Source organism: Rosa chinensis, chromosome 3 (genome assembly GCF_002994745.2).
Source record: "Rosa chinensis cultivar Old Blush chromosome 3, RchiOBHm-V2, whole genome shotgun sequence".
In the NCBI taxonomy this organism is placed as follows: Eukaryota; Viridiplantae; Streptophyta; class Magnoliopsida; order Rosales; family Rosaceae; genus Rosa; species Rosa chinensis.
The window spans coordinates 33,686,169-33,711,379 of NC_037090.1; the positions used below are offsets into that span (position 1 = coordinate 33,686,169).

Here is a 25,211-nt window from a genome sequence, read left to right on the forward strand (position 1 = left end):
TCTACATCGGGTCATTCCTGTCTTATGTGATTGTTATTTTTAGGTTAATAAAAGTTCTTATTCTAAAAAAAAAAAAATCAGCGGACTTAACAGCCACATATATCTTTATCGTATGAGAGATTCTTATATATGACAGAGGTGTCACGTGGCGATACGCCCAACCAATCATTACCTATGCAGAGGGGTGTTTTTGATATTTCATTTTCATTAAACATGGGTAATTTCAAAATACAATTAAAAAATAAAAAGACTTGATTGACTGGGCGTACCACGTGGCTTTTGCGTTTGTCCTACCTAAGAATTTAAACATCATTACTAACCATCAAAATGTATGTTCTTCAAGTTGTTAAAAAAGAAAGGAAAAAAAGTTGTTAAATAAGTTTGTGAGTTCACTACAGTTGTATAACCATGGAAAATGTGTAGAATATTCTCAGTTCCTTTTGTCTTGGAACGAACAGAAGAAGCCCATTATTACCGGGTCCGTTCTGACGTGTCGTAAACAAAACGGAGTGGGGCCCACAGGGGGAAGCGGGAAAGACTAGCGAAGTATCGTCGGGACTTTGAGGAGAGGTGGGATTATTCTAACAGTAGTACTACTGGGAGGGGGAGGCGTGGGGATAAGGAAAGGGTAAGGGCAATGACAGTGAGATTCACCTCCATTATTCCCTTCTGACCCGCAATGCTGTCCTCATCAAATCTGCCTCTCTCTTTTTTCTCAACGCCTTTTTGAATCTTCTTATATATTCGCAGCTCTCAAAGCTCAAACCGAGTATCCACTTCAAGCTAGCTAAGCTTTGTTTAGTTTTGTTGGGTGCTCTCTCAAACCCTCTCCCCAAATTATTCTGAATTTCTGGTACGCCCACTTTGGAATCTACCATTTCCCCATTTCTGGCCGGGTTTCTTTCTTCTGTGAGTGTCTCCACAGTTTTGCATTGAAACTTGTTGAGAACAAGCTCCAGATCGATCATGTAATTTAATTTAGGTGTTTATTTTTACTTCTGATTGCCTCCTCTTCTTCAAATGGCAATCTCTTGCACACCAGCTTACTGACAAAAAGCCTTATTAGGATCACCCATTGATTCAGTGGAGGCTATCCAAGTACATATTGCCAGTAATTCATTAGAGAAACAAGCATGGAGGAGACATTTGTGCCTCTTCGTGGCATCAAGAATGACCTTAGAGGAAGGTTGATGTGCTACAAGCAAGATTGGACTGGTGGCTTCAGAGCAGGATACAGGTACCCACTTAACTTTCAACTTTTTGTTTTCTTTCATTTTTCGGAATTTAGTTTTGCCTTTGTAAACAAATCCGGCACGTTAAGTTGTCAAACTGTCAATTAATCATTAAAATTTTGTTCTGAGGTGAAAGTCTAAATTGTTGAGAGATTGACAGTTTGACAATATAACATACCATATATGTTTAAATCGATGCTATTCTTTCTACTTTTATGTTTGATTTGGACTTCATTTTCCGGTGAGAGAGGCCTTGGTGACAAAATCGGTAATATGGTTTGCAGGATTTTGGCTCCCACCACATACATCTTCTTTGCTTCAGCAATCCCGGTCATTTCATTTGGTGAACAGCTGGAGCGAAGTACTGGTATGATAAATGAACTCAAAAGACATTCTTTTGCAGTACTTGAAAAAAAAAAACATATAATTCTAAAAAACATGTAAGTCCAAAGGTTACAACTTTCTGATTTCTTTGAATTTTCAGCCTTTTTTCACATTAGCGTTCTTCATCATTGATAATGGAGAAGAAAAAACAGAAAGCAATAGAAAGATAAAGTAAAATATTATGATTAACAATATTTTGTGATAGTTATGGCCAGCATATGTGAGTTTTCTACTGAATTATGATATGATATTTAACTAGTTGGCACCTGTTAAATTACTTTGTAGATGGAGTTTTGACAGCAGTGCAAACCTTGGTATCTACGGCTGTCTGTGGAATCATACACTCCATAGTTGGTGGTCAACCCTTGCTGATATTGGGTGTGGCTGAGCCTACTGTAATCATGTACACCTTTATGTTTAATTTTGCCAAGGAGCAAAAAGACTTGGGTCCAAAACTGTTTCTAGCATGGACAGGATGGTGAGCTAGGATTATTATTCATTTTCTAGTTTTATTTAACTATCTACGTACTCAATCACGCTTTTGTGATCTTGTCTTATTCCACAATTCAATTTGGCTTATATATTCTTCTATGAAATGGGTTGACTGAGCTTAATTTTCTGACAATACTTAATTTTCTTGTAGGGTATGTGTATGGACAGCAGTGTTGCTGTTCTTATTGGCTATTTTGGGTGCTTGTTCCATTATAAACAGATTCACCCGTGTAGCTGGAGAACTGTTTGGCCTCCTTATTGCTATGCTCTTCATGCAGCAATCCATAAAAGTAAGAATACCTGCAACTTTTGGTGCCTTCTGGTACATTGGAGTTGAATTGAACCTTGGAATAGGAATCTCCATTCAGTTGTTTGGTGGTCAAAAAGAACATAACAATACAACTTTACTGTCATAGGATGGGTATTTGATTATTAGAGTTCCATCGATAAATATTACTAAAAAGAAGTAGAACTGAACAATTTGATCATGACCTTGATTGTTTGCAATTGTGATATTCTAGGGACTTGTGGAGGAGTTTCGCATACCACAAAGAGAAGATAAAAGTTTAGCAGAGTTTCTTCCTTCATGGAGGTTCGCAAATGGGATGTTTGCTTTGGTATTGTCATTTGGCCTTCTTCTCACTGCATTAAAAAGTCGGAAAGCAAGGTCTTGGCGCTATGGCTCTGGTAAGTAGTTTAGAATCCATCTTATTCAGTCTTGTTAATTAATGCAATCAGTTAAATAGATTAACCTTGTCTCATTTTATGTAATCATACAAACATCTTTTGCACAGGTTCGCTTAGAGGCTTCATAGCTGATTATGGAGTGCCACTTATGGTTCTAGTCTGGACTGCTGTATCTTACATACCAACTAGTAGTGTTCCGAAAGGAATCCCACGACGGCTCTTTAGTCCAAATCCATGGTCACCTGGTGCATATGAGAATTGGACTGTCATTAAGGCATGTGATCTGATAGACTTTCTCTGTATTTGGTTAGCTGAATGCCTGCCTTGTGCCAGTTAATTACTTGAGACAATTGAAGCTGATGATGAATTTATTTGTTTAATCTTGAATTATCTCACAGGAAATGCTCGATGTTCCGGTCCTTTATATCATTGGAGCTTTCATTCCAGCAACAATGATTGCAGTGCTTTATTATTTCGACCACAGTGTAGCATCCCAACTTGCTCAGCAGAAAGAGTTCAATTTGAGAAAGCCATCTTCTTACCATTATGACTTGCTTCTTTTGGGGTTTCTGGTATGCAAAGGCAAAATTGCACTTGATTTTCCTCCTTTTCAATTTATTGTTCGAGTTGATGTTTATTTCTCTCTATTTTTGATAATCAACCGGAAAGTCTTATATCTCTTGTTATTTTTTGGCAGACCTTGATGTGTGGTCTGCTAGGAATTCCTCCATCAAATGGTGTCATTCCACAGTCACCAATGCACACTAAGAGTTTGGCTACTCTTAAACACCAGGTAATCACACAACAAAAAATACAGCCTTCTTGTTTCTCCTTTAATTTCTATTTTTCTATTATTGTTCTCTTTTATTATTTTTTTTTGCCACTTCTTCTTCTTCTTCTTAGAATGATATTTGCTTGTACAGTTGCTTCGTAATAAACTTGTAGCAACAGCACGCAAAAGTATGAGAAAGAATGCTAGCTTGGGACAGCTGTATGGAAATATGCAAGAAGCCTATCATCAAATGCAGACTCCTTTGATTTACCAGGGTGCCTCATCTCAGGTATTGACAGAATTATTAATTGTATACAAATATCTTGCAGTTCTAAGTTTTTCAAAATATTAACCTGCAGCTTCGTTTGCAAATTGAGGCCACAAAGCCGTACTTAAGAATTTTTTGAAGTCACTACGAAATGATTATCTTGATCTCTAAATCAAACATTTATGTATGGCACTTGAACAGGGACTGAATGAGTTAAAAGAATCAACTATCCAGGCAGCTTCAAGTATGGGAAACTATATTGATGCGCCAGTTGATGATACAGTGTTCGATGTGGAGAAAGAGATTGACGATCTATTACCTGTTGAGGTGAAAGAACAGCGTCTTAGTAACATACTTCAAGCTATACTGGTCGGAGCATGTGTTGCAGCCATGCCTATACTAAAAAAGATCCCAACCTCTGTCCTTTGGGGCTACTTTGCCTTCATGGCGATTGAAAGCTTACCCGGTAACCAATTTTGGGAAAGGATCTTACTGCTCTTTACCGCTCCCAGTAGAAGATTCAAGTAAACCTTCAAATCCTCTTTCACTTGCTTCATACATATATACTTTCCCTTCCTTTTCATTGCTTGACATGCATGAATTTCGTCATTTTACCTGTAGAGTCCTCGAGGAGTACCATGCAACTTTTGTAGAAACTGTGCCTTTCAAGACAATTGTGATGTTTACAATTTTCCAAACTGTATACTTGCTTATATGTTTTGGGCTTACATGGGTTCCAATTGCCGGGGTCATGTTTCCATTGATGATCATGCTGTTGGTTCCTGTGAGACAATACCTTCTGCCCAAGTTTTTCAAAGGAGCTCATCTTCAAGATTTGGATGCAGCAGAGTATGAAGAGGCTCCAGCTTTACCATTTAATCTTGCAGCGGTATAACTAACTTATCTTTCAACTAGTTTCCCTTTCAAACTTACAATTTTCACATCATTGTACAAAAATTCATCTTCTCATGTGTTTGATGTGCCTAGCAGGAGACAGAGCTGGGAGCTGGAGCTTCCTATGCAGGAGATGCAGAAATACTAGATGAGGCTTTTACCCGAAGCCGAGGTGAGTTTAAGCATGTGAGCAGTCCTAAGATCACAAGTACAGCTTCAACACCAGCTAATGCCCCCAAAAGCCTTGAGAGTCCACGTGTCTCCTTCAGTCCTCGAATAAGTGAGCTAAGAGGAGTGCCAAGTCCTCGTTCTGGCGGAAGAGGGCCGCATAGTCCAAAGACTGGAGAAGCGAAGCCTTCCATTCTGGGAAAGAGTCCTAGTGGTAGCAATACGACATCATAATACCTGCACATTATGATCCCACCTTCAATTAAGAAGTTTTTAGATGGCTTTCACCACTTGGCGCCAATTGTTGCTTTGTTTTGTCTTGTTTTTTCTTTGCTTTGTTTGGCTTTGTTGTAAAGAGCTTTTCCTTGTTTTGCTTCCTTGTCCTAAGAGGGACTTGTAATCATAGCATATATTAGCTTTGTGTTCATTTCTTCTAACAATTATATTAGATTACTAGTGTATGTAGTTCTCTCTGACTCATGTACCTTCTTCCAAAAGAGACTACTGTTAAGAAATGTATATGGATTCTGAGTCCCTCATCAATTGTTCTCTACAATCTCTTTCTCTGTAACAAGTGCCAGAAATTGACACAAAAACAGCAAGTTCCCTTCTATAGTAGGTTGGCTAATGATAGCTTCTTTTTCACTGCACTTTGGCTGGCTGAGATTGCCACGGCGGCCGTCGGAACCCAACAGATGGGCCATTGTTGCTGTCATTTCGAAAGAAACACACACTCGGTGATTCAAATCGAAACAAAATAGGAGCTTTTGTTGTTGTCATCTATCATGACAGAAAAAGCAGTGGAGATTGTTCCTTCTAGACTCTAAAGCTAGCAGTGATCAAGTGACTTGAACCAGAAGAACCAGAAGAGATGGGGTCCCTCTCTCCTACGGTCCTACCTACATTCTCAATTGCAAAGATGAATGACATAGTTGACCAAAAAAACAAAAGATGAATTAATGTTGGTGGTAGAGGAGGGTGCTGTTGTGACATTGACTAGGGGGTGGCATTAAGAGCTTGTAAAGTCCCTTTCGAATGATTATAGTATCTTTGTCTTGGTGTATAATTCAAGGAAAAGCTCCAAAACAAAAGCTCATCAGCATAAATTTCAACTCTCTCTTTAGTCCTACTTGTTATAATGAAGGTGTAAATTAGGGTTGGCGGTGACGATTTGACATGTTAGTTGACCATAGCAATATTGAGATCTACAATTTCTGATCAAAAGTTCTATTGCATGCTTTACTCCTAAACGTACACAATTATATGTGAGCGTACAAAGCTGCTCTCTTTCAAATTTTCTGATACATGTGCCTGCTAAAAATAAAAAATAAAAACAAAAGAAGAAGGAAAAATGATGCACTTTCTTTATTAAGAGATAAATTTTATTCACACATATCAATATATTTAATATACAGCTCGTAATTTTTTTTTTTGGTCAAATATTATCATCAAACTTCCTATTATATCCTCATTTTACATATTACATGTGTGCTGCAAATCTGTGCCGTACCATCGGTACCTTAAGCAGCTAGTCTCTCTCATATTGACTCGATGCCCAGCACAACAAAGCAGATAATGGTTTCTTTATGTGATTGTGAGATGAAATTATATATCACCTTCATGAAATCTGTCTCTCTCCCTCTTGTACTTTGATTTCTCTCTACTTCTTGAGAGGGAGAAAGAACAAAATCTTCCTTGAGTTTGACAAGTCGCATTGCATTTAACAATGTCAATTGCACCATCAACCCAAACCCCAATATTGTAGCTTGGCCATGACTTCAAAGTTCAAACACAGAATCATCACCATTCTTGTAGTCAACTAGCAATTGATGGAGGAGACAGTTTTTTTATTTATTAATTCAACATTTAATTGATAGGGCGAATTGCAATTAATCAGCGATCTCTAGAGTAATGTTCTGCTCTTGTCGATTTTATATGAAGCTTTGAATTATCAAACTCCACTCCAGTTCAATGTCTTTTTTTTTGTTCGGCTTTCTCAAAGGGTAAAATTTTGCAATGTAGGGATGTGTAGTTAGTATCAAACTCCACTCCAGTTCAATGTCTTCTTTTTTTTTGTTCGCCTTTCTCAAAGGGTAAAATAGTATTTAACAAAAATTCAAAAAATAGGGGTGTGTAGCTACTAATTAGCTATGTGTTAATAAAATTACTCTTGTTGAGATATATTAGGCACAGCTCTTTTTTTATTAAAAAAAAAAAAAAAAAAAACTCTTAACTCACTCCACTCTTATATATATGTGAGTGAGAATCAAACTGATGACATTTACAGTATTAGAATTATAACTTACCAACAAATCATAGCTCACCGATATATATAAGCTGTGCAAAATGCTGCTTAATTTATAAGTTAAGTAACAAAGACCTAGTTTGGCCCCACTGGGATTAACAATTAAGCAGCTTAATACGAAATTTAAGTAAAAGCTTTAGAATTAGCTTCTAGCAAAAGTTCACGAAACCCATGGAACTTATAGAAGTTGCTATTTTGGTGCTTTTATAATCTCAAAGCTGATGTGCTGTTAAATTACCCAAATGGTCATACATGTGTCCCATTATCTTCTTGAAACTCAAAACTCTCAAAGGTATCCCTCCAATTAAACCAAACTTACGCCCTGCCCTATTCATTCATGAAGCTTTTGCATTAACAATCCCCAAAAGTATCCATAGAAGAAATAAACCAATTAATCAGAAGTCTAACTGAATGTACTCCGGATTGAAATCCATGATTCTCATTCAAATTTTCATGAAGATAACAAAACTTGTATGTATAAGAATGAAAATAAAGTATACCAAACATTCATATTTCATAGACATGAACAAGAGCAATTTCTTCTTCTTAATTTTTTTTTTCCTTACTTTTTCCTAAATAATGGTTTTACTGTAAAGCCTATTTCGGTCATTTTATGTAGTCACATCACTTTTAGATTATAATTTACCAAACACTCAATAACTTAATTTCACAGTCGATTATTTTCATAGCACAGCAGAATCAGCTTATTTAAAAGCACATCTATGCCAAACTGGGCCAAAAGGTGGTTGGTAAAATGAAAAAATAAAATAAAATAAAAATTATTTTAAAAGTTGCACCATTAAGTTACTGCTTATAAAAGTTAGTAAACAGCAACTTTCATAAGCTAAAAGTTACAACTGCTTTTAGGCCATGTTTGGTTCACGGATTTGAGGAATCAGGAAAGGAAATTAAGTCATTCATTTCCTTTGTTTGGGACGCATAAAATTTGGAAGTATTTTCCTGACAGAAGGGAAAATAAGGGGGAAGATCATTCCTTTCAGAACCCATGGGATTGATTTTCCCTTCTCCTTTTCCAGCATTTATTACGAAAATTTTGGACTATAATATCCCTACTCAAATGTGTTATTGCCAAAATTAGTGTATTTTTGAATTTTCATAATGTTATTTTTATTTTATAATACAAGGGTATTATTGAAAATTATTGAAACATTGTTGTATCTTTGCTTTCCTTTCTTGCACCAACCAAGCACTGGAAGGGAAATCAAATCAAATGGTCTTTCCTAAATGTTTTCCCTGTTTTACCAAACATAGGAAAGGAAATCTGACAGCAAATTTAATTTCACATCTCCATGAGAAAGACAAGTGAATTGATTTCTCTTCCGTGAACCAAACAAGGCCTTAATTAAAGGAGAGAATTGTATGCACCGACAGTGCAAGTGCACTGATGGTTATTTTAATCTCTAAAAAAATAACAGTCACTCATCTAATCCACTCCTTTATATATTTTAATATCAAAAAAATTATACCCATTCATATTGCAAGTACCCATGCACTAATAGTGCATAAAATACACTCCCCTTAATTAATCCAAGCTCTTCTAAACTTGGCCATAACATAGTGTCAAGTTACTATATACTTATTAAAGCACAAAGCCATTCTTAAATGATCTATTCCAAGGTCATGTTCAAATAATTCCGAGTATATATGCAGACCTGTTTGTAGATCCATGCTGCTTCTTCTGATAACAAAAAGTCTTATCCAGCTGTTATGTAAAAATGGAGCTACCTATTTGTTGGGGTTGTGTTGTTAGTGCAAACTAAGGTTCCACAAGAAAGATCTCAAGTCAAAAAACAACCACATCCAACATAGGTACAGAACATAGTGGAAACAGTTTGAAATATACTATGCCTGCTATCACTCAAGGTGGTTAGGGGGAGACAATCTGGGTGCTAGTAACGGGCCATGCAAATTCCATTGCACAAAAACTATTATCAAATCCAAAGGTTGAACTCAAACCTGTCATCTAAGGCAAGTTCGACAAATGCTCAAATTGACTACTCACAGATGTGAAAGATGGAGCAACTCAAAGAAAATTATAAAGAGGTGGAATAGGTTTGGGGAGATCGAGAACACTATAGGTGGAGTGACTAAGAAACTAGCTGGGTTGAACGATTTAGACTCGAGAAAACATAATGAATAGTTGACTTGGCAGAGACTGTTTGGCTCCAAAACCAGTTGGCTTGCAAACTGTCTCTTTTGAGCGAGTGATTGTGCAGGCGTGCCAGCACCGCGGGGTGCAGTCGTTGGGGTAGTCCCTTGACCTGACTTCTTCTTCAAGCGCTGTGGACGAGGAGAGCACCAACCTCGTCACAGGGTTCTTCTCTTGCCTTTCGGAAAAGGACTTTTGCCTTACAGATAAGGACTTTGGGTGTGATCACTTTGGTCACCAAAATCGATACTCAACGTTGTAGGCTGAGCAGAGCAATCACTGGGAAGTTGGAGAAAGCACGTGTCTTGCTAAAGCGTGACTTTAGCTTCGCTGGGTTGCGAGGGCGTTACCCTTGCTTCGCTGGGTATGTCGGTGGCAGTAGTACTAGCAGTCGGCTCGCGGGGAGACTAGGACTGGAAGCACAGTCGCCGGGTTGATTTGGTGAGGCTAACAGTCGGCTGGCAAGGAGACTAGGACTGGCGGGCGGTCACCGGGTTTCAACGGGGTTGAAGGTTTGCTCCGGGGAGGCTTTGTAATCGCTGGGATTAATTGATTCGAGAGAGGTATTTGATTTCGCCGCTTAGCCCTGTATTTATACCCTAGGGTTTCGACTGCTCCTTGCCTCAGAAGGACTCTTAATTGGAGTTTCTTGTCTAGTCTCTACTACTCGATTTCAATAAGGTTTCGTCTCCTTATGAAACACGGAATGGGCGAAGCTATAACCCAAACCCGAGTGGTTTTATTTTTGGGCCGCAGGTATCGGCTCGCTGGTTCGAATCCACTAAAGGATTTTGCCTAAAATTGCTTTTGGGCTCAAACATTGCCCCCCAGGCCGCGAAATCAGGCCCGCTGGGGTGTAACTGATTGAAGGGGACTTAGAAAGACGTGTCGGTCGCTTGAAACGATGCCATTAATGAAGGTCGCGTCCTTTCGTTCGTGAAACGCTTTCTGTCGCATCGTTTCCCTCACAAAATCCTTTATTTAAACTCACAGCCGCAACCTTGTCACTTCAGAAACCCTTCCAGTCTCTTAAGCCTAGAAAAACCATTTCTGCCAACATATTCTCTGCAAACTAACCAGAAATGGCTCCCCCTAAGAAAATCATCATTGATCAGGAAGAAGAACTAAATGAAAATGCCGCTCGGACTTAGGGCACCAGCATCGGTGCCCGCATTCATCTTGAAACCTCAATTCATCGACCCCTACTCCTTCGTTTTCCCGACCATCACACCGGGTTGGGCCCAGCACCGCAAGGCTTTATTCCGGACGATGCCATCGCTCTATACGGCCTTCCTATTCGCCGGCCCATTCCAGTCCTCCGAAGGACTCCTGGAGACTTTAGCGGTTGGGGTGCCCAGAACCATCGAGCCAAGATAGGGAATTGGCCATCTTCCATTAGTACACAGGAGATTTCCTGGTATCGCGAGACGCGGGCACGAGATCTAGCTCGCTGGAACGCGGCAAGTATCACCCACACTATCGATTTGTGTTTCCATCTTCCTCGCGGTGCTAATCGCTCGCCGCTCGCTGCTTTCCTCTGTTTTTGGAATACCGCCACCAACACATTTGACTTTAGATTTGGTCAAATGAGCATCACTCTGTTGGATATCCTCGCCATCACTGGCTTGCCCATCGATGGCGAGCCTTATGTGCACGGCCAATTTGACTCTGTCAACTTCACCTCAACTATGGCCCAACACGGTCGCAGCGCTCACAGTGGCTCCTACCCGCGATGGTTGGAGTATTACAGCCGGGAACACAACGCGACCGGTGGAATCGCCTTTCTTGAGTATTGGCTGTGTAAGTTCATATTCTACACCTCTTCCTGTAAGCCCACTAGCACCTGGACCTTCTTAGCAACAGCCCTCTACAACGGCCGCAACATTGGGCTCGGTCAACCGGTACTGGGAGCCCTCTATCGCATGCTGTACCAAGCGACGATGCACCCATTTGAGACCAACATATCTGGTCCTTTCTGGATTTTAGATTTCTGGATCCAGACTTACTTTCAACTCTTCCGCCGCGAAGATATCCCGCTACTTCCACCGGCCGACCAACTCTTAGGTCGATGGTTCTGCCGCGAGGACAAGTACTCATCTCCCCCTTATTCTGAATGATTTTCTTATCTGTACTTGCTAGATGATATGCCGTACTGTGACCTAATTCTGAGCAGAAGATTCCCATCTGTGCTCGAATATGGTTTTCTTCCTGGTGATCCTCGCTATTCCGACCGCGCTCGCCTGGCTTTTTGCGGCGCGGTCTCCTGTTCGGATATCAGGATCGCCGCCGAAGAACTCAGCTACGAGCTCTATGCTCCTAATCACTTCGCCCGTCAGTTCGGCCTTGTCCAATTGGTACCAGTCCCTTTATACGACGCCTGGAACTAAAACACCTCTTGGCGCAGATTCGGGCCCCCCTCAGGGCCCCCACCGGCATAAAGCACACTCGCGCCAGTCTATCTCCCTGATTGGGCCCAGGTCATCGACGCTGTAGACGGAACTGAAGAAGGCTATGAGATTTGGTGGGCGGAAGTCTCCGTCAATTGCTGGACCCCACCAGACGACGAACTCTTTGCAACTATCTTTGGCGAGCTGAGGAATCCTTATCCTGTCAATGTCGACATGATCGCTCGCTTCTCTGAAGACATTACTGGACCCCGGCCCCTTCAAGTGATCCGACCGGCGCGAGTTCCTCGCCCGGCCTAGGCTGGAATCGTAATTCGCGAACCCCCGCCGGAGGTAAGTATTATAACTTTACCCTCTGCAAGTTCCTTCACTGTTCTCTCCGTTTACTCACACTTCTTTGTACTAGGGGAGTGCGCCGCGCCCTGGCCGCCGCACAACCAGTGCTTCCCCGGCCGCCGGACAATCTGGAAAACAGAAAGCAGTGCTCGCTGAACCTGCAGCCGAAGATTCTTCTTCTTCTTCTGATGATAACGATCCACAAACCGTATGAAATCCTCTATCCTCAAGATCACGCTCTGTGGGTTAAGTCCTAACTCCTTGATTTTGACAGGTCGCAGCTGCTCTAGCTCGCAAGCGCGGTCGCTCGGACCCTCGCGCTGACCCCTGGGCAGAAGATGAACCACCGGCTGACCGATTGGTAAGAAGCGAGAAGCTCATACTAAGCTGTATCTACACCTTCGCCCAAACTTCCATAACCTTTTCTTTTGCAGGTTCGTCACCGGCAGTCTGGAACCGCTGGGGAGGGTTCTTCAACTGCTAGTCAGGGAACAACCGCTTCACAAGCGTCGGTGCCCGTGGGCCCTGAAAATATCCCACCTCCTATCAACACCGTTGGTGACTCGGCCTCAATTCCTGTGCAGATCATAGAGGACAGTTCACCTGAGCCGGAAGAGAATGCACCCCTGCCAGATGCACCGCCCGAGGAGCCGATCACTGTACAACCCCGGCAGATGTATCGCTCAATCTTGATCCCACCGCAGCAATTGAAGACCCTGCAACAACACCAACTACAGACGAGCCTTCAGTTGCACAGGTAACCCTCATTCCAAAATCCATGCCTCATCTTTTGATTGACTCTGTATATCCTGATAAATTTTCCCCAATCGTAGAGTAACGTCCCTGCTGAGGAGGTCGCTGTCACTGATCCTGCTGGGCCCGCTGGTGAAAGCATGGTGGCTCAAGAACCTGCCCCCCCAGGTTCTAGAAGTAGGAGCTGAGATAGTTGTAGCACTGGAACCAATCGCGGCCCAAATCATCGAGCCCCAAGAAGTCCCTGCTGAGGCCGCTGTTGACGCTAATGCTATTGTCGATGTCTCTCCTCCTGAACCTCCTAACAGGCTGGAAAGGCTTGTTCGCGTGCTCGAAGTGGCTCCTCCAGGAGTCATAGACGAAGGGAGGGACGGTCTGCAGTGACTTCTGGGTCCTGACATTTTACTGCCGGGCGCGCCTGCCAGAGCTCAAGAATATTTGATGGTGCTTCGCCGCGAGCGCATTATCACCGATGCTAAATTTGTTGAGGTATACGAGCTCCTACAAAACCTCCCTGCGCGGATTAATGAGAGAACGACCGCGTCCGCGCAGGCTAGGCAGGTTCAGGCTCACTATCGTGGCCTTTCGCAACAAGCAGAGGCATCTCGCGACTCCTTAGGTGATCGAGCTATTCGCGTCAGGGACCTACGGATCTCGCAGAACCACCTTCAGACCCACATTCAGGACCTGCAAGCCCAACTGATCGAAGCAAAGGCCCAGTTGGTGGTGGTGACGGCCCAACTGGAGCAAGAGGAACCTCAGATAAAGCAACCCTTAGCAGCCTTCGAAGCCATGACTCAGAACTTGGCTCAAGCACGCGAAGCAGTCCGACAAGCGGAGCGAGCTGCTGCTGACGCTAGCTTTCGTCTAGATGAACACTTACTTCGCTTGATCCATGCGGGTCGTAAACTTTAGGCCTCTTACTTCAGGCCCATTTTGCTTTGTACGAACAAACTTAATATTTAATGTTTAATATTTAGCCCGCTTCGCTCGGCCCAAATATCACTTACAGTCTGACAATTAATGATAAGTAAAACCGTTGAAAAGATAACCCCAATTTGAGCGGTTACCTCCTTGGAGATTGCCCTGCTTCCCACGCGTTTTCAATATCTTCCATTTCTGAGATTATAGCATTTAACTGCATTGATTCTCATTGATGGCGTTGAAAGTACCTCAACTGCTTATCGCGCGGTGTAGAGTTGGTCCTATAAATACCGGTTTCCAAGGAACAACGATAACCAAACCACCATGTCTTTCCCACAGATACCCTTGCAAGACCTGTTGCTCTTTCTTCAGTTTCTAAAATCTTCCCTCCATGATTTCAACCTTAGCCACAAATTCTTAGGCTTCATGGCTTAATCTCAAGACCTGGGTAGGCCTCATGGCCTAATCTCAGGTCCAGTGGCATGTCTTTGGTTTCTGAAAATCTGGATGAACTTGCCAGTCTCAGTTAAACCGAAGAACACGCCACGCTCCTAACGCGGCAGAACCAGATTCTGAAGAGGCTATCTCTTCAGACTGTCCGCGAGGAGCATGGGGCAGAAGGGCGGAATGCCACGTTGAGACTGACTGTTCTTCTCCCGCGGTCTACCTCCGGGGCCTAGGTGCGAGGCTTCTGTTTTTCCCCAGGAGGTAGATGTGGTTGTGAGTCGCGCTCGCTCCGGACCCCAACTCCTGCCTGGAAGAAAGGCTCAAGGAAGGAATATGATGGATTGTTTCCTTCGCCCTTCTTCTAGTACCGATGACAGCAGTGGCGACTCAGATCGGAAGAGGATCTGAGTAAAGGGGGAAAGAGTGCTCTGAGGTAGCGCTCAGATCCTTCTCCTCGCAACCAGATCCAGTCATTTTAAACTTTACGTTCCTGTTAGAGCCACCTTTGGCCTTGTAACTGTATGTGAAATTGTATTGCTCTATTCTGTTGTATGCTTCTAGCCGCAAAGCCACTTTATGTATGAAATTCCTGCTTTAAACAGAAATCTGCAAAAAATTTGTTAGTTTAAAACAAAGCCTCTTGTATAGGCTTTTCACATCTATTCTTCACACACTTTGTCAAGACATTCAATTTGAAAAAATTGAGGTTAACTGGGATAACTTGGATAATGAATACAATAATGATAAAACAAAGCCTCATGTATAGGCTGTTACATAATAAAGCCTCAGAGAAGGCCTATTAGATATGGAGTTGCCCCCCAATGTTCATCGGGGAAGCAGACACAAGAACTATTGGCCACAGAGAAAAGGCCGAATGATGCGAGCCGATGAAGATTAAGGTTGCCCCCCAGCCTGGGCAAGAACAGGATCAGGTGGATCTTCGAACTCCCAAACACTTGGGTAATATTTCTTCAGGAAACGGCCGTTAATAGGGTTACGATAGATGTCGCCATCGACGTCTCTGAGGTGACAAGCTCCGCGCTCCAAGATCCGGTGGATAACAAAGGGTCCCTCCCAACGCGGCGTCCATTTACCGCGACCGGTTAACTTTTCGCCGAAGGGTAAAATGGCCTTCCAGACGAGGTCACCTTCTTTGTAACTACGACCACGCGTCCGCTTATCATAGGCGCGGGCGATACGTTGTTTTTCCATCACCAAATTGTCCAAAGCTGCTAAGCGCTGCTCGCTTAAATCTTCGTGCTCCTGCCACATTGCTTGAACGTAATCCTCGCCAATCAAATGATGCTGTTCTTGCACGCGTAGAGAATGAACGTTAATTTCTAACGGTAAGACAGCGTCATGACCGAACATAAGCGCATACGGCGTTGTGGCGGTGGGATTCCGTTTAGAAGTGCGATAGGCCCAAAGTGTCTCATACAAAGTGTCATGCCATTGTCGAGGGTTCTCTACCAACATCTTCTTTAGTAAGGTGATGATTGTCTTGTTGCTAGCTTCCGCTCGACCATTAGATTGAGCATAATACGGAGTGCTATGTGTGAATTGAATACCAAAATCATTGACCAGTTCCTCGACGGGGCCTCCCATGAACGCTACCCCCTTGTCTGAAACCAGCACCTCAGGGATACCAAACCTGCAGAGAATGTTACAGAAAATAAACTGGCGAATGGCGGCACCGGAAGCCTCCTTCAAAGGCTCTGCTTCAACCCATTTAGTGAAGTAGTCAGTGGCGACGATGATAAACTTGTGCTGGAGGGAAGAATGAGGATGGATCATCCCAATCAAGTCCAGTGCCCAGCCTCGCGCAGGCCAAGGCTTAATAATAGGCTGCATTGGAATGTTAGGAACATACTGGACTGGACCATGCGCTTGACAGTCCTCACAACCTTTGGCAAATGCGATACAATCCTTCAAAATGCTAGGCCAATAATAACCATGACGTCGCAGAAGCCAGCGCATCTTAGGTCCAGCTTGATGGGCTCCACATATCCCCGTGTGCACCTCGCGCATCAATCGTTTAGCTTCGCGACCATAGACACATCAAAAATCTATGCCATCCTCCCCACGTCGTCGTAATTCATCGCCTCGAAGGAAGTAGTTCAATGCGAGGAAGCGAATCCTCCTGTCAGCTCCGGGAACTGGTTGTTTGAGGTACTCAATCAGCGGGATTCGCCAATCCACATCAATAGGTTCTAGTACCGCCACTTCAGGATCATCTGGTGGATCAGGTCGGGCAAGCCACAAAGGTAATGTGCGACGCTCAACTTTCAAAATGCGCTCGCGCACTCCATACTTCAATGTGATTCCTGTGGCCAACTGAGCGAGCTCATTAGCTGCAAAGTTACGCTCGCGTGGTATATGTTCCAGATCGACATCGGTAAATTGGTCCAGAAGCTCGACGGCGCGATTCAGATATGGCACGAGCAACCAACTCGCACAACGATATTTTTCCTGGAGCTGGTTTATAACGAGCTGAGAATCGCCGCGAATCTGAACGTCCCGTACGCCCATTTCCAGTAAGACTTCGAGTCCAATGATAAGAGCTTCATATTCAGCCTGATTATTAGTACATTGGAATGTTAGCTGGAAAGAATAAGAGAAGCGGTCACCAGCCGGGTTTTCCAGAACAATCCCCGCGCCAGCCAGTGTGTCCGTTCTTGAGCCATCAAAGAATAAAACCCAAGGCTGTAGGGAGACTGTAGCTTGGTACCAAACCGCGTACTCAGGGATGCACGCCAAATCTGGTCGAGTTGTATTGGTGCATGCAATCTCTAACTCCTTCAGTGCGGGTATCTCTAACGTAGGATGATGTGCGAGAAAGTCTGCGATGGCCTGCCCTTTGACAGCTTTCTGTGGTACATACTGGAGCGAGAACTCTGAGAGAGGCAATACCCATTTGCCAATGCGGCCTCTCAAGATAGGCCGGGACAACATGTATTTGACCAGGTCGGTTTGAGCGATGATGCAAGTGGTAAAGGATAGCATGTAGTGTCGTAACTTGCACGCTGAAAAGTACAGAGTGAGGCACAGCTTCTCCATAGGGGTGTACCTTGTCTCGCAGTCTGTCAATGTGCGGCTAAGGTAAAATATAGCATGCTCGACACCTCCCTCATTGTCTTGAGCGAGCAGGCTGCCAATGGAGGCCTCAGCTGTTGAAATGTACAGCTTTAATGGGACCCCGGCTCTGGGTGGAACCAGGACTGGTGGGCTTACTAAATAGGCCTTGATACTGTCGAAAGCCTCTTGATGTTTAGCCTCCCACACAAACTCATTCTGCCCTTGTAACCTTAGTAATGGCGAGAACGGTTGGATTTTGCCTGCAGAGTTAGAGATAAAACGTCTTAGGAAATTGATCTTACCCAAAAGACGCTGTAATTCCTTTTTCGTCCGCGGGGGAGACGCGTTGATAACTGCGCTCGCCTTGTCTTCGGGGACCTCAATCCCTCGCTGATGAACTATGAACCCCAAAAAATCTCCTGCCTGGACCCCAAACACACATTTGGCCGGATTCATCTTAAGTCTATGTCTTCGCATGCGCTCGAATACTTTCCTGAGATCCGCGATATGGTCCTCCTTCTGAGACTTGACGACTACGTCATCGATATATATCTCTAAAACCTTTCCCAGTATATCGTGGAAGATCAAGTTCATGGCTCTTTGATAAGTCGCACCAGCATTCTTCAGGCCAAACGGCATGACCACATATTCAAAAACTCCTGCGAAGCCAGGGCAGCGGAAAGCGGTCTTATGTCTGTCTTCTTCAGCGACCGGAATCTGGTGATATCCTGCAGTACCGTCCATGAAGGACAACAACTCATGTCCTGCCACAGCATCTACCAACATATCCGCGACCGGCATGGGGTAAACATCCTTAGGTGTAGCGAGATTCAAGTCTCTATAATCGACGTAGACTCTCATCTTGCCATTCTTTTTCCGGACAGGCACTATATTAGATAGCCACTGATTATACTTGGCGACCCTTATAATACCCGACTTGTGCATTTTCTCTACCTCCTCCTTAACGAGAATCTGGGTCTCCGAATTCATTCGTCGAGGTTCCTGCTTGACGGGCCTCTTGTCAGGGAGAGTTGGTAGTTGATGACAAACCAAGTCTGGTGACAGGCCGGGCATGTCTTCATACTTCTCTGCGAAGCAATCCTTGAATTCTAGCAATAAGTCAGTGAGCCTCTGTTTCTCGCTAGGCTCTAGGTAAGCGCTGATAGATACCTCCATAGGCTCGCTCGCTGTGCCCAGATTGACCTTCTCAGTAGGGTCTCTAACTTTAGGAGGTGTATCGTCTAGCGCTGCCGGGGCAAGTTGAATGCGGACTTCATCTTCGTCCTCCGGATCAGAAAGTTCTTCATTAACGACCTCTAAGGTCGCGATGCGATCATAAGCCTCTTTTTCCACCATGTATGATGACAGTCGTTCATGTATCGAGTGGAAGGCCTCTATCCCCTCCTCCGAGAGGTTGTAATCCATTAATCGGTTAAGGGTTTGGGCACAGCGTGGCCAGGCCTTTCCAAGCCTTCTTTTGCGAGCGTGAGCCCCCACTGTGCCAGTTCAGAGGCCGTCACCCCTGTGGGGCGGCCCTTATCATCGATGCCACTAACCTGCAATGGAGTGATAGGCTCCAAATAGTATCTGGCATCTACATAATTTGCGGAGACCGGGAATGGACGGGGATCTGCTTTGACCACTTCCGCCGTATCTGTTCCCCTATTCCACATAACCAGCTCTTGATGAAGTGTCGAGGGTACATAGTAACTCCTGTGGATCCAGTCTCTGCCCAAAATGGCACTGTAGGCCGCATAGCAATCCGTCACGAAGAAGGCATAGACTCCCTCGGCTGGGCCGACCTTAATGCGCAAGAACAATAGCCCTAAGGTTTTTGTCACTGTGCCTGCGAAATTTTTGAGTGCAAGAGACGTGGACTGGATCTTCTCCCGCTTAATCCCAAGCAAGTGCATGGTCCGAGTAGTGACAACATTAACGGCTGCTCCGGTGTCAATCATGATTTTGCTAACTTTGATACCGCTGATGTCTGCCGTAATGTATAGTGGTCGCATGTGATGGACCATAGCTGGCGTTGGTTTGGAGAAGTGCATGAGTGACCCCTTGTTCGGAATCTCTTATGTTTCCTGCTAGACTCCATCTTCTGCAGGCGTTGCCGCTGCTGAAGTGACCTGCAATGGCTGTACACCCTCTTCTTTTGTCCCCACGCAATCTTGAGCAGCGACTGGCAATGCATATCTCGCGGGGAGTACATAAACCATGTTGCAAGAAACGTCAGCTGTCTCGGTCCCTTCCATGTCATCGTCCAACTCAAACTTGGGTTCTTCGACCGGGATATCAGTTTGGAATTGCTTAGCCAAACAATCTACCAACGACTCTTCCGTGAGTCCTTTTACCTCGCAATGTTCAAGCTCTTGTGATTCCAGTTCCTGCTCCACAACAACAGGCTTAGCGCTCTCAGGTTCCAAGCGCTCCTCTGAGGCAGAGATGACCATACTTTGGATTTTCTTAGGTCACCACTGCAAGGTGTCACCAGTCCTGTCTTTGCCCCCCAGCCTCTCAAAGACTGAAGCTTTGACCACTGGTGCTTCACGGAATAGCCGGCGCCTGACATGCGGACGCCGAGTTGGCGAGTTCTCCATTCGCGCAAGAGGTAGTGAGCGCTCCTCTGAAATCCTGCAAAACACACTGGGCTTTGAGGCCCCTGTTAGTGAATCTGTTTGTTTGTTAAAACCACGGGGAGGTCTTAATGGCTTAGCAGCCAGCGCTTCCATCTCTTTCTGGTATTGTTCGGGCGACTTGACCAGTTGGGAAGGTTTGATCAGGCCCTGATCTAAAGCCTCTAGAGCGCGTTTGGCTTCTCCAAACCTGCGCTGCAGTTTCCGTTTCCTGGACGAGCTAATCTCCACCGCCTTCCCCTTTTCCCTGGTGTACCATCTGCCCTCCTTGATAGGGTTAGCCGACGCAAGTGGTATATAGGGCTTGGTCAGCATATCTTTGCAATTGCTCCTGGACTCTTCCTGTTTCGGACCAACCGCGGCTGCTTTTAGCTTCATGAATAAGTTGGAGTCTCTGGGGGATGGTGGTGATTTCGTCTTCTCCCTTTCTCTTGGACTGGAAGGCTGATAGTTCCGTGACGAGGAAGCCCACTTGATTGGTGGTAAGGATCCAAAGTGAAATGTCTGCTCGACCTCCTCGTGCGGTATTTGGATACCGCACTCCTCTTTACATCGCGAGCATAGGATCACGGGTGAAGCCTGGTTGGTTGACTCAATTCTACCCTTGGCTGGCATTTCATCCGCGATAGACCTATCAGTCTGCTTGCTCGGAACCAAATCCAGAGTTGTTTTCTGTCGCTGCTGCTTGTTCCAATCCACATTGACCATATTGATCCCGGTGTCAGGAAAGGGATCCACGTCAACTAGTGCCGCCGCTGTGACTAGAGCCTCTACCTGCAAACTACCGTTATTAAGCCATACCTGAATCTGGTCTTTGAGTTTTACACAGTCCGCGGTATTGTGGTTCCACAGATTATGGAACTTGCAGTACTTCTTTCCTTTCAACTGCTCTGGTCGCAGAAAAGGCTCAAAATCAGTCTTCACCATCTCCGCAGCGATCATCTCGTCGAGGATCTCGTGAGCTTTATTGGCATCATAAGTATATGTCGCGAACTCCGGCTTGGTGAAGGCCATTGATTTAAGCTTAACAGGCTCCTTTGAAATCTTCAACTGCTTCAAGGACGGGTTCTTCTTCCCGGTTAGCTCATAGGCTGCTATATCATTATCCTCGTCCTCTTCATCGTCCTGGACCGTTTCTCCAGTATTGTGATGGTAATAAGGGTCGTAGGTGGCCTGCTGGTAGCTCAGGGCCGCTACAGTACGGTGTTTACCTGGCACATACGTCCCTCTAGAAGCATTCTTCCTTGCATCTGTTTCTCTGAGGAGATGCTCGAAACTGCCCACCTCTGTGATGAGCTCCCCCATCGACTGAATCATGCTGCCATGCTGCTTCTTTCGTTGTCGAGGCTCCAAACCTTTGACCGCCAACTTGACTAACTCCTTTTCGGGCAGAATGACATTCAGTTTTGCTTTTTGGATTTGAAAGCGCTGAAGATAAGCGACTGCCGATTCTATAGGCTGTTGGGCCATCTGAGTGAGAGAGGCTAGGTCTACTTCAGGTTCAATAGTCCCAAATGTCTCACGGAAAAGTAGTTCCATTGCCGGCCAATCCGCCACTGTCCCTGGTCTGAGTTTAGAAAACCATCTGAAGGCAGCGCCCGACAGTGAAGTGCCAAAGATCCTGCACTTGAGGACGTCATCATTCTGGTATTGGCCACATTGTACCCTAAACCTGGCCAGATGAGTCGCCGCATCTTCAGTGTCCTCCCTGAAAAAGTAGAGAAAATAATGTTCTTATAACCTCGGGGGAAAGGTGCGAGCATGATGTGTGGCGGGAAAGGTCCCTCATAGACCCCATCCGGCTGGGCTCTAGGGTTTGCCAATCTGATCATCTCCTCTACCTCATTACGTCTCACATAATCTGGTCCCGGAGGCGGAGGAGGTGCCATCGTGGCTCGGTGGGTAGCTTGCCCAGAGGCTGCCTGGTTTGCTATTGCTGATCCTTCCCCAACATGCACAATGCGGGTAGTAGCCTGTTGCTGGAGAGTTATTGCAGGCATAACCTCTTCCTTCGATAAAGCTGTTATCTTGATCGGGGCGCCAGTCTGGTCGAGCGCATAATAACTCCCCGGCAGTTCCTGATATACCACTTCTGCCCCGTCGCTGTCGTACTGGATGAAAGTCACAGGTTCCGACGCAGTTCCTGCGCCCTTCGAGACTTGGTGTTTCTTGGTGGCATGTCCGCTTGATGAAGCAGTCTTTTCTTTGCTGCCATTAATAACCAAGGCTTGTTCTTTATTCTTCGCCGGAGCAGTAGCAACTGTAGCTGAGGAAGAAACAGCATTTTGATTAGTCTTCTCGCGCTGATTTGGTGGCACGTACTTGCCTGAACCGGATGGCTGGCCAAGAGAGCCAAGGATAGCATTAGGATCCCCTAGGGCTTTGTTCAATACATCTCTCGCCTGGTTCAATTCGGCTCTCTGCATAGCCACCTCAGTTGCCAGGTTAGCCCCGTCCTTGCGAAGATCTGTTATATTCGACGCGGTCTGCTTGGTATGATCCGTTATAGCATCCAAAATTGCCTTATGACGCTGATCCTGTTCTCTAGCGATACTTGCAGCGTGTGCCTTCAAGGCACTTTCTGATTGTGTGATCTGCTGCCGGGCACTCTCCGTATGTAGAGTCATCCGCTGCTCAATTTCGCGAAGAAGCTTTTCTGATTTTGCGGTTTCCCTGGCAAAGTCAGCATCCATCTTCTTGCGATGGTTTTCGACATTTTCCATGATGATCGCGAACTTGACCTCAGCGGTCGCTCCTTCCGGAATAGGCTTCGAGACAAAAGCCTCTTCTTCTCCACCTTCCACTGTAGTGTCGACAATGGCGGGGATAACAGACTAGCTGGCCTGATTAACATTGACGCTCTGACCCTCAGTAGCGGTCGAGCGATTCTCACCTTGTGCAGTTGACATACCGGGTGATTGGGGCTGATGATAGAATCGTTGCGTCACTTGTTCTTCAGAGAGACCGCGACAGTCCGCGCGAGAATGCGGTCTGTAACTGGAGGTCTTATGCTTTGAGCAGTTAGCGTAGCCCTTTTGGTAAGGGTTATCGCTAGACTTCCCAATGGTTGCGTTCACAAAGAAACACTATTGTGGTCCCACCGGGTGTGCCAAAATGTTTGGCTCCAAAACCAGTTGGCTTGCAAACTGTCTCTTTTGAGCGAGTGATTGCGCAGGCGTGCCAGCACCGCGGGGTGCAGTCGTTGGGGTAGTCCCTTGACCTGACTTCTTCTTCAAGCGCTGTGGACGAGGAGAGCACCAACCTCGTCACAGGGTTCTTCTCTTGCCTTTCGGAAAAGGACTTTTGCCTTACGGATAAGGACTTTGGGTATGATCTCTTTGGTCACCAAAATCGATACTCAACGTTGTAGGCTGAGCAGAGCAATCACTGGGAAGTTGGAGAAAGCACGTGTCTTGCTAAAGCGTGACTTTAGCTTCGCTGGGTTGCGAGGGCGTTACCCTTGCTTCGCTGGGTGTGTCGGTGGCAGTAGTACTAGCAATCGGCTCGCGGGGAGACTAGGACTGGAAGCACGGTCGCCGGGTTGATCTAGTGAGGCTGGCAGTCGGCTCGCGAGGAGACTAGGACTGGCAAGCGGTCATCGGGTTTCAACGGGGTTGAAGGTTTGCTCCGGGGAGGCTTTGTAATCGCTGGGATTGATTGATTCGAGAGAGGTATTTGATTTCACCGCTTAGCCCTGTATTTATACCCTAGGGTTTCGACTGCTCCTTGCCTCAGAAGGACTCTTAATTGAAGTTTCCTGTCTAGTCTCTACTACTCGATTTCAATAAGGTTTAGTCTCCTTATGAAACACGGAATGGGCGAAGCTATAACCCAAACCCGAGTGGTTTTATTTTTGGGCCGCAGGTATTGGCCCGAAAGAGACTATAATATGACTTAAGAAATCATGAAATCTTGCATATTTTCAATAGTGAAGATTATTGGAATGTGTGGTAGATATTAACTACAAAATATAAGTGAGCAGTAAAGGTATTTTTTACATTAAAGCCTCGAGAACCTATTATTACTTAAGGCGATCCATTAGACCTGTCAAAACAACGTCGTGCTTGTGTCATATTAAATTCATTCTGTATATTTATTGTGAAACACGATAACAAACGTTTAAACTAACGTGTGGAGGATGCTAAAATTAAAACCGAGCCATTATGTTTCGTGTTAACCCTTAAAACTTAGTAAGACCCGTTAAGAAAATAATTAAATCTCATCTTATAAATTTAGAGTAACATAAGAAGCACACATAAATCTTATACAATTGGGGTACCTTTTCCTTTTTAAAAGTTAAGAGTTGAGGTTGTTGTTGTAAAAATTGAAAAAGGGATTATGATGAATTAGAGAGACGCATTAGGGTTTCTAATATATATAATGTATTAGACAGAGAAACTCAAATTTACAATAATACCCTTATGGTAATGTGGTTCTTATCGTGTTGACTGATTAATACTAAACCAAATCTCTAAATCTCAAACCAAATCCTTATAATTTCATTCATATTCATGTCATGTACAATTTTACTAGGTCTACGATCAATATCGCTAGCTGCTACGTACATGACCATAATAGAACATTGTTTGTTGTGACCCTTGATGGGTAGTGGCGGATGTAAGATCTGAAACTGGAGTGGGCCACGTCTTGTTACTAAGCCGATACTTTTCCTAAGCTACGGTACCAAACCGGTATCTGAACTTCAATTTTAATCACAACCAGTACCTGAACTTTTTTATTTCATTTCAAATGGTACCTATCACTAACTTCCGTTAAAAACTAACATGTGCAAAACATATGACCTATATTCAAGAGTAGTTTGACGAAAATACCCATTTAAATAATTTTGTTTACAAGATATTGTGATCAATTAATATGTGTTAATAAAAATAGAAGTTCAATTAAAAATAGAATTAGACCTTAGCATGGCTTATGATCGTATGGAGTGGATCTTTCTTCGAAAGGTTATGGAACGGTTTGGTTTTGCTCAAAGGTGGATTGATATGGTGATGCGTTGTGTTACTACGGTTAGCTATTCTTTTCTGGTTCGAGGTAAGCCTCGAGGTTATGTGATACCATCACGGGGTCTGAGACAGGGAGACCCTCTATCTCCATATTTGTTTCTTCTTGGAGCTAAAGCTTTCTCTGCCCTTCTACAACGGAAACAAAGTTTGGGTTTGCTACCTGGTATTGAGCTTTGCTGTGATGCCCCATCAGTCAATCATCTTCTGTTTGCAGATGACAGTATGTTGTATGCTAATGC

General features: G+C 44.5%; 2 protein-coding genes across 3 annotated transcripts; one reads left to right on the top strand and one right to left on the bottom strand.

The window, feature by feature from the left end:
• The first annotated feature begins 600 nt into the window (after positions 1-600).
• On the top strand, positions 601-5,362 carry LOC112193861 (boron transporter 1). 2 transcript variants are annotated; one of them, XM_024334110.2, is made up of 13 exons: positions 601-968; positions 1,067-1,237; positions 1,517-1,599; positions 1,902-2,094; positions 2,260-2,398; positions 2,630-2,795; positions 2,903-3,069; positions 3,194-3,367; positions 3,493-3,588; positions 3,719-3,856; positions 4,037-4,359; positions 4,457-4,724; positions 4,826-5,362. In XM_024334110.2, exons 2-13 carry the CDS (start codon positions 1,134-1,136, stop codon positions 5,129-5,131), a joined length of 2,157 nt encoding a protein of 718 aa, XP_024189878.1. In that variant the 5' UTR covers positions 601-968; positions 1,067-1,133; the 3' UTR covers positions 5,132-5,362. The 2 variants fall into 2 exon arrangements, with proteins under 2 accessions (XP_024189878.1, XP_024189877.1); XM_024334109.2 differs by having other exon boundaries at positions 601-1,237.
• A 10,933-nt stretch (positions 5,363-16,295) lies between these two features.
• Positions 16,296-19,336, bottom strand: LOC112194472. The gene is made up of 4 exons (XM_024334707.1): positions 18,926-19,336; positions 17,615-17,933; positions 17,258-17,572; positions 16,296-17,164 (listed from the first exon to the last, which is right to left on the bottom strand). Exons 1-4 carry the CDS (start codon positions 19,334-19,336, stop codon positions 16,296-16,298), a joined length of 1,914 nt encoding a protein of 637 aa, XP_024190475.1.
• Between the last annotated feature and the right edge of the window lie 5,875 nt (positions 19,337-25,211).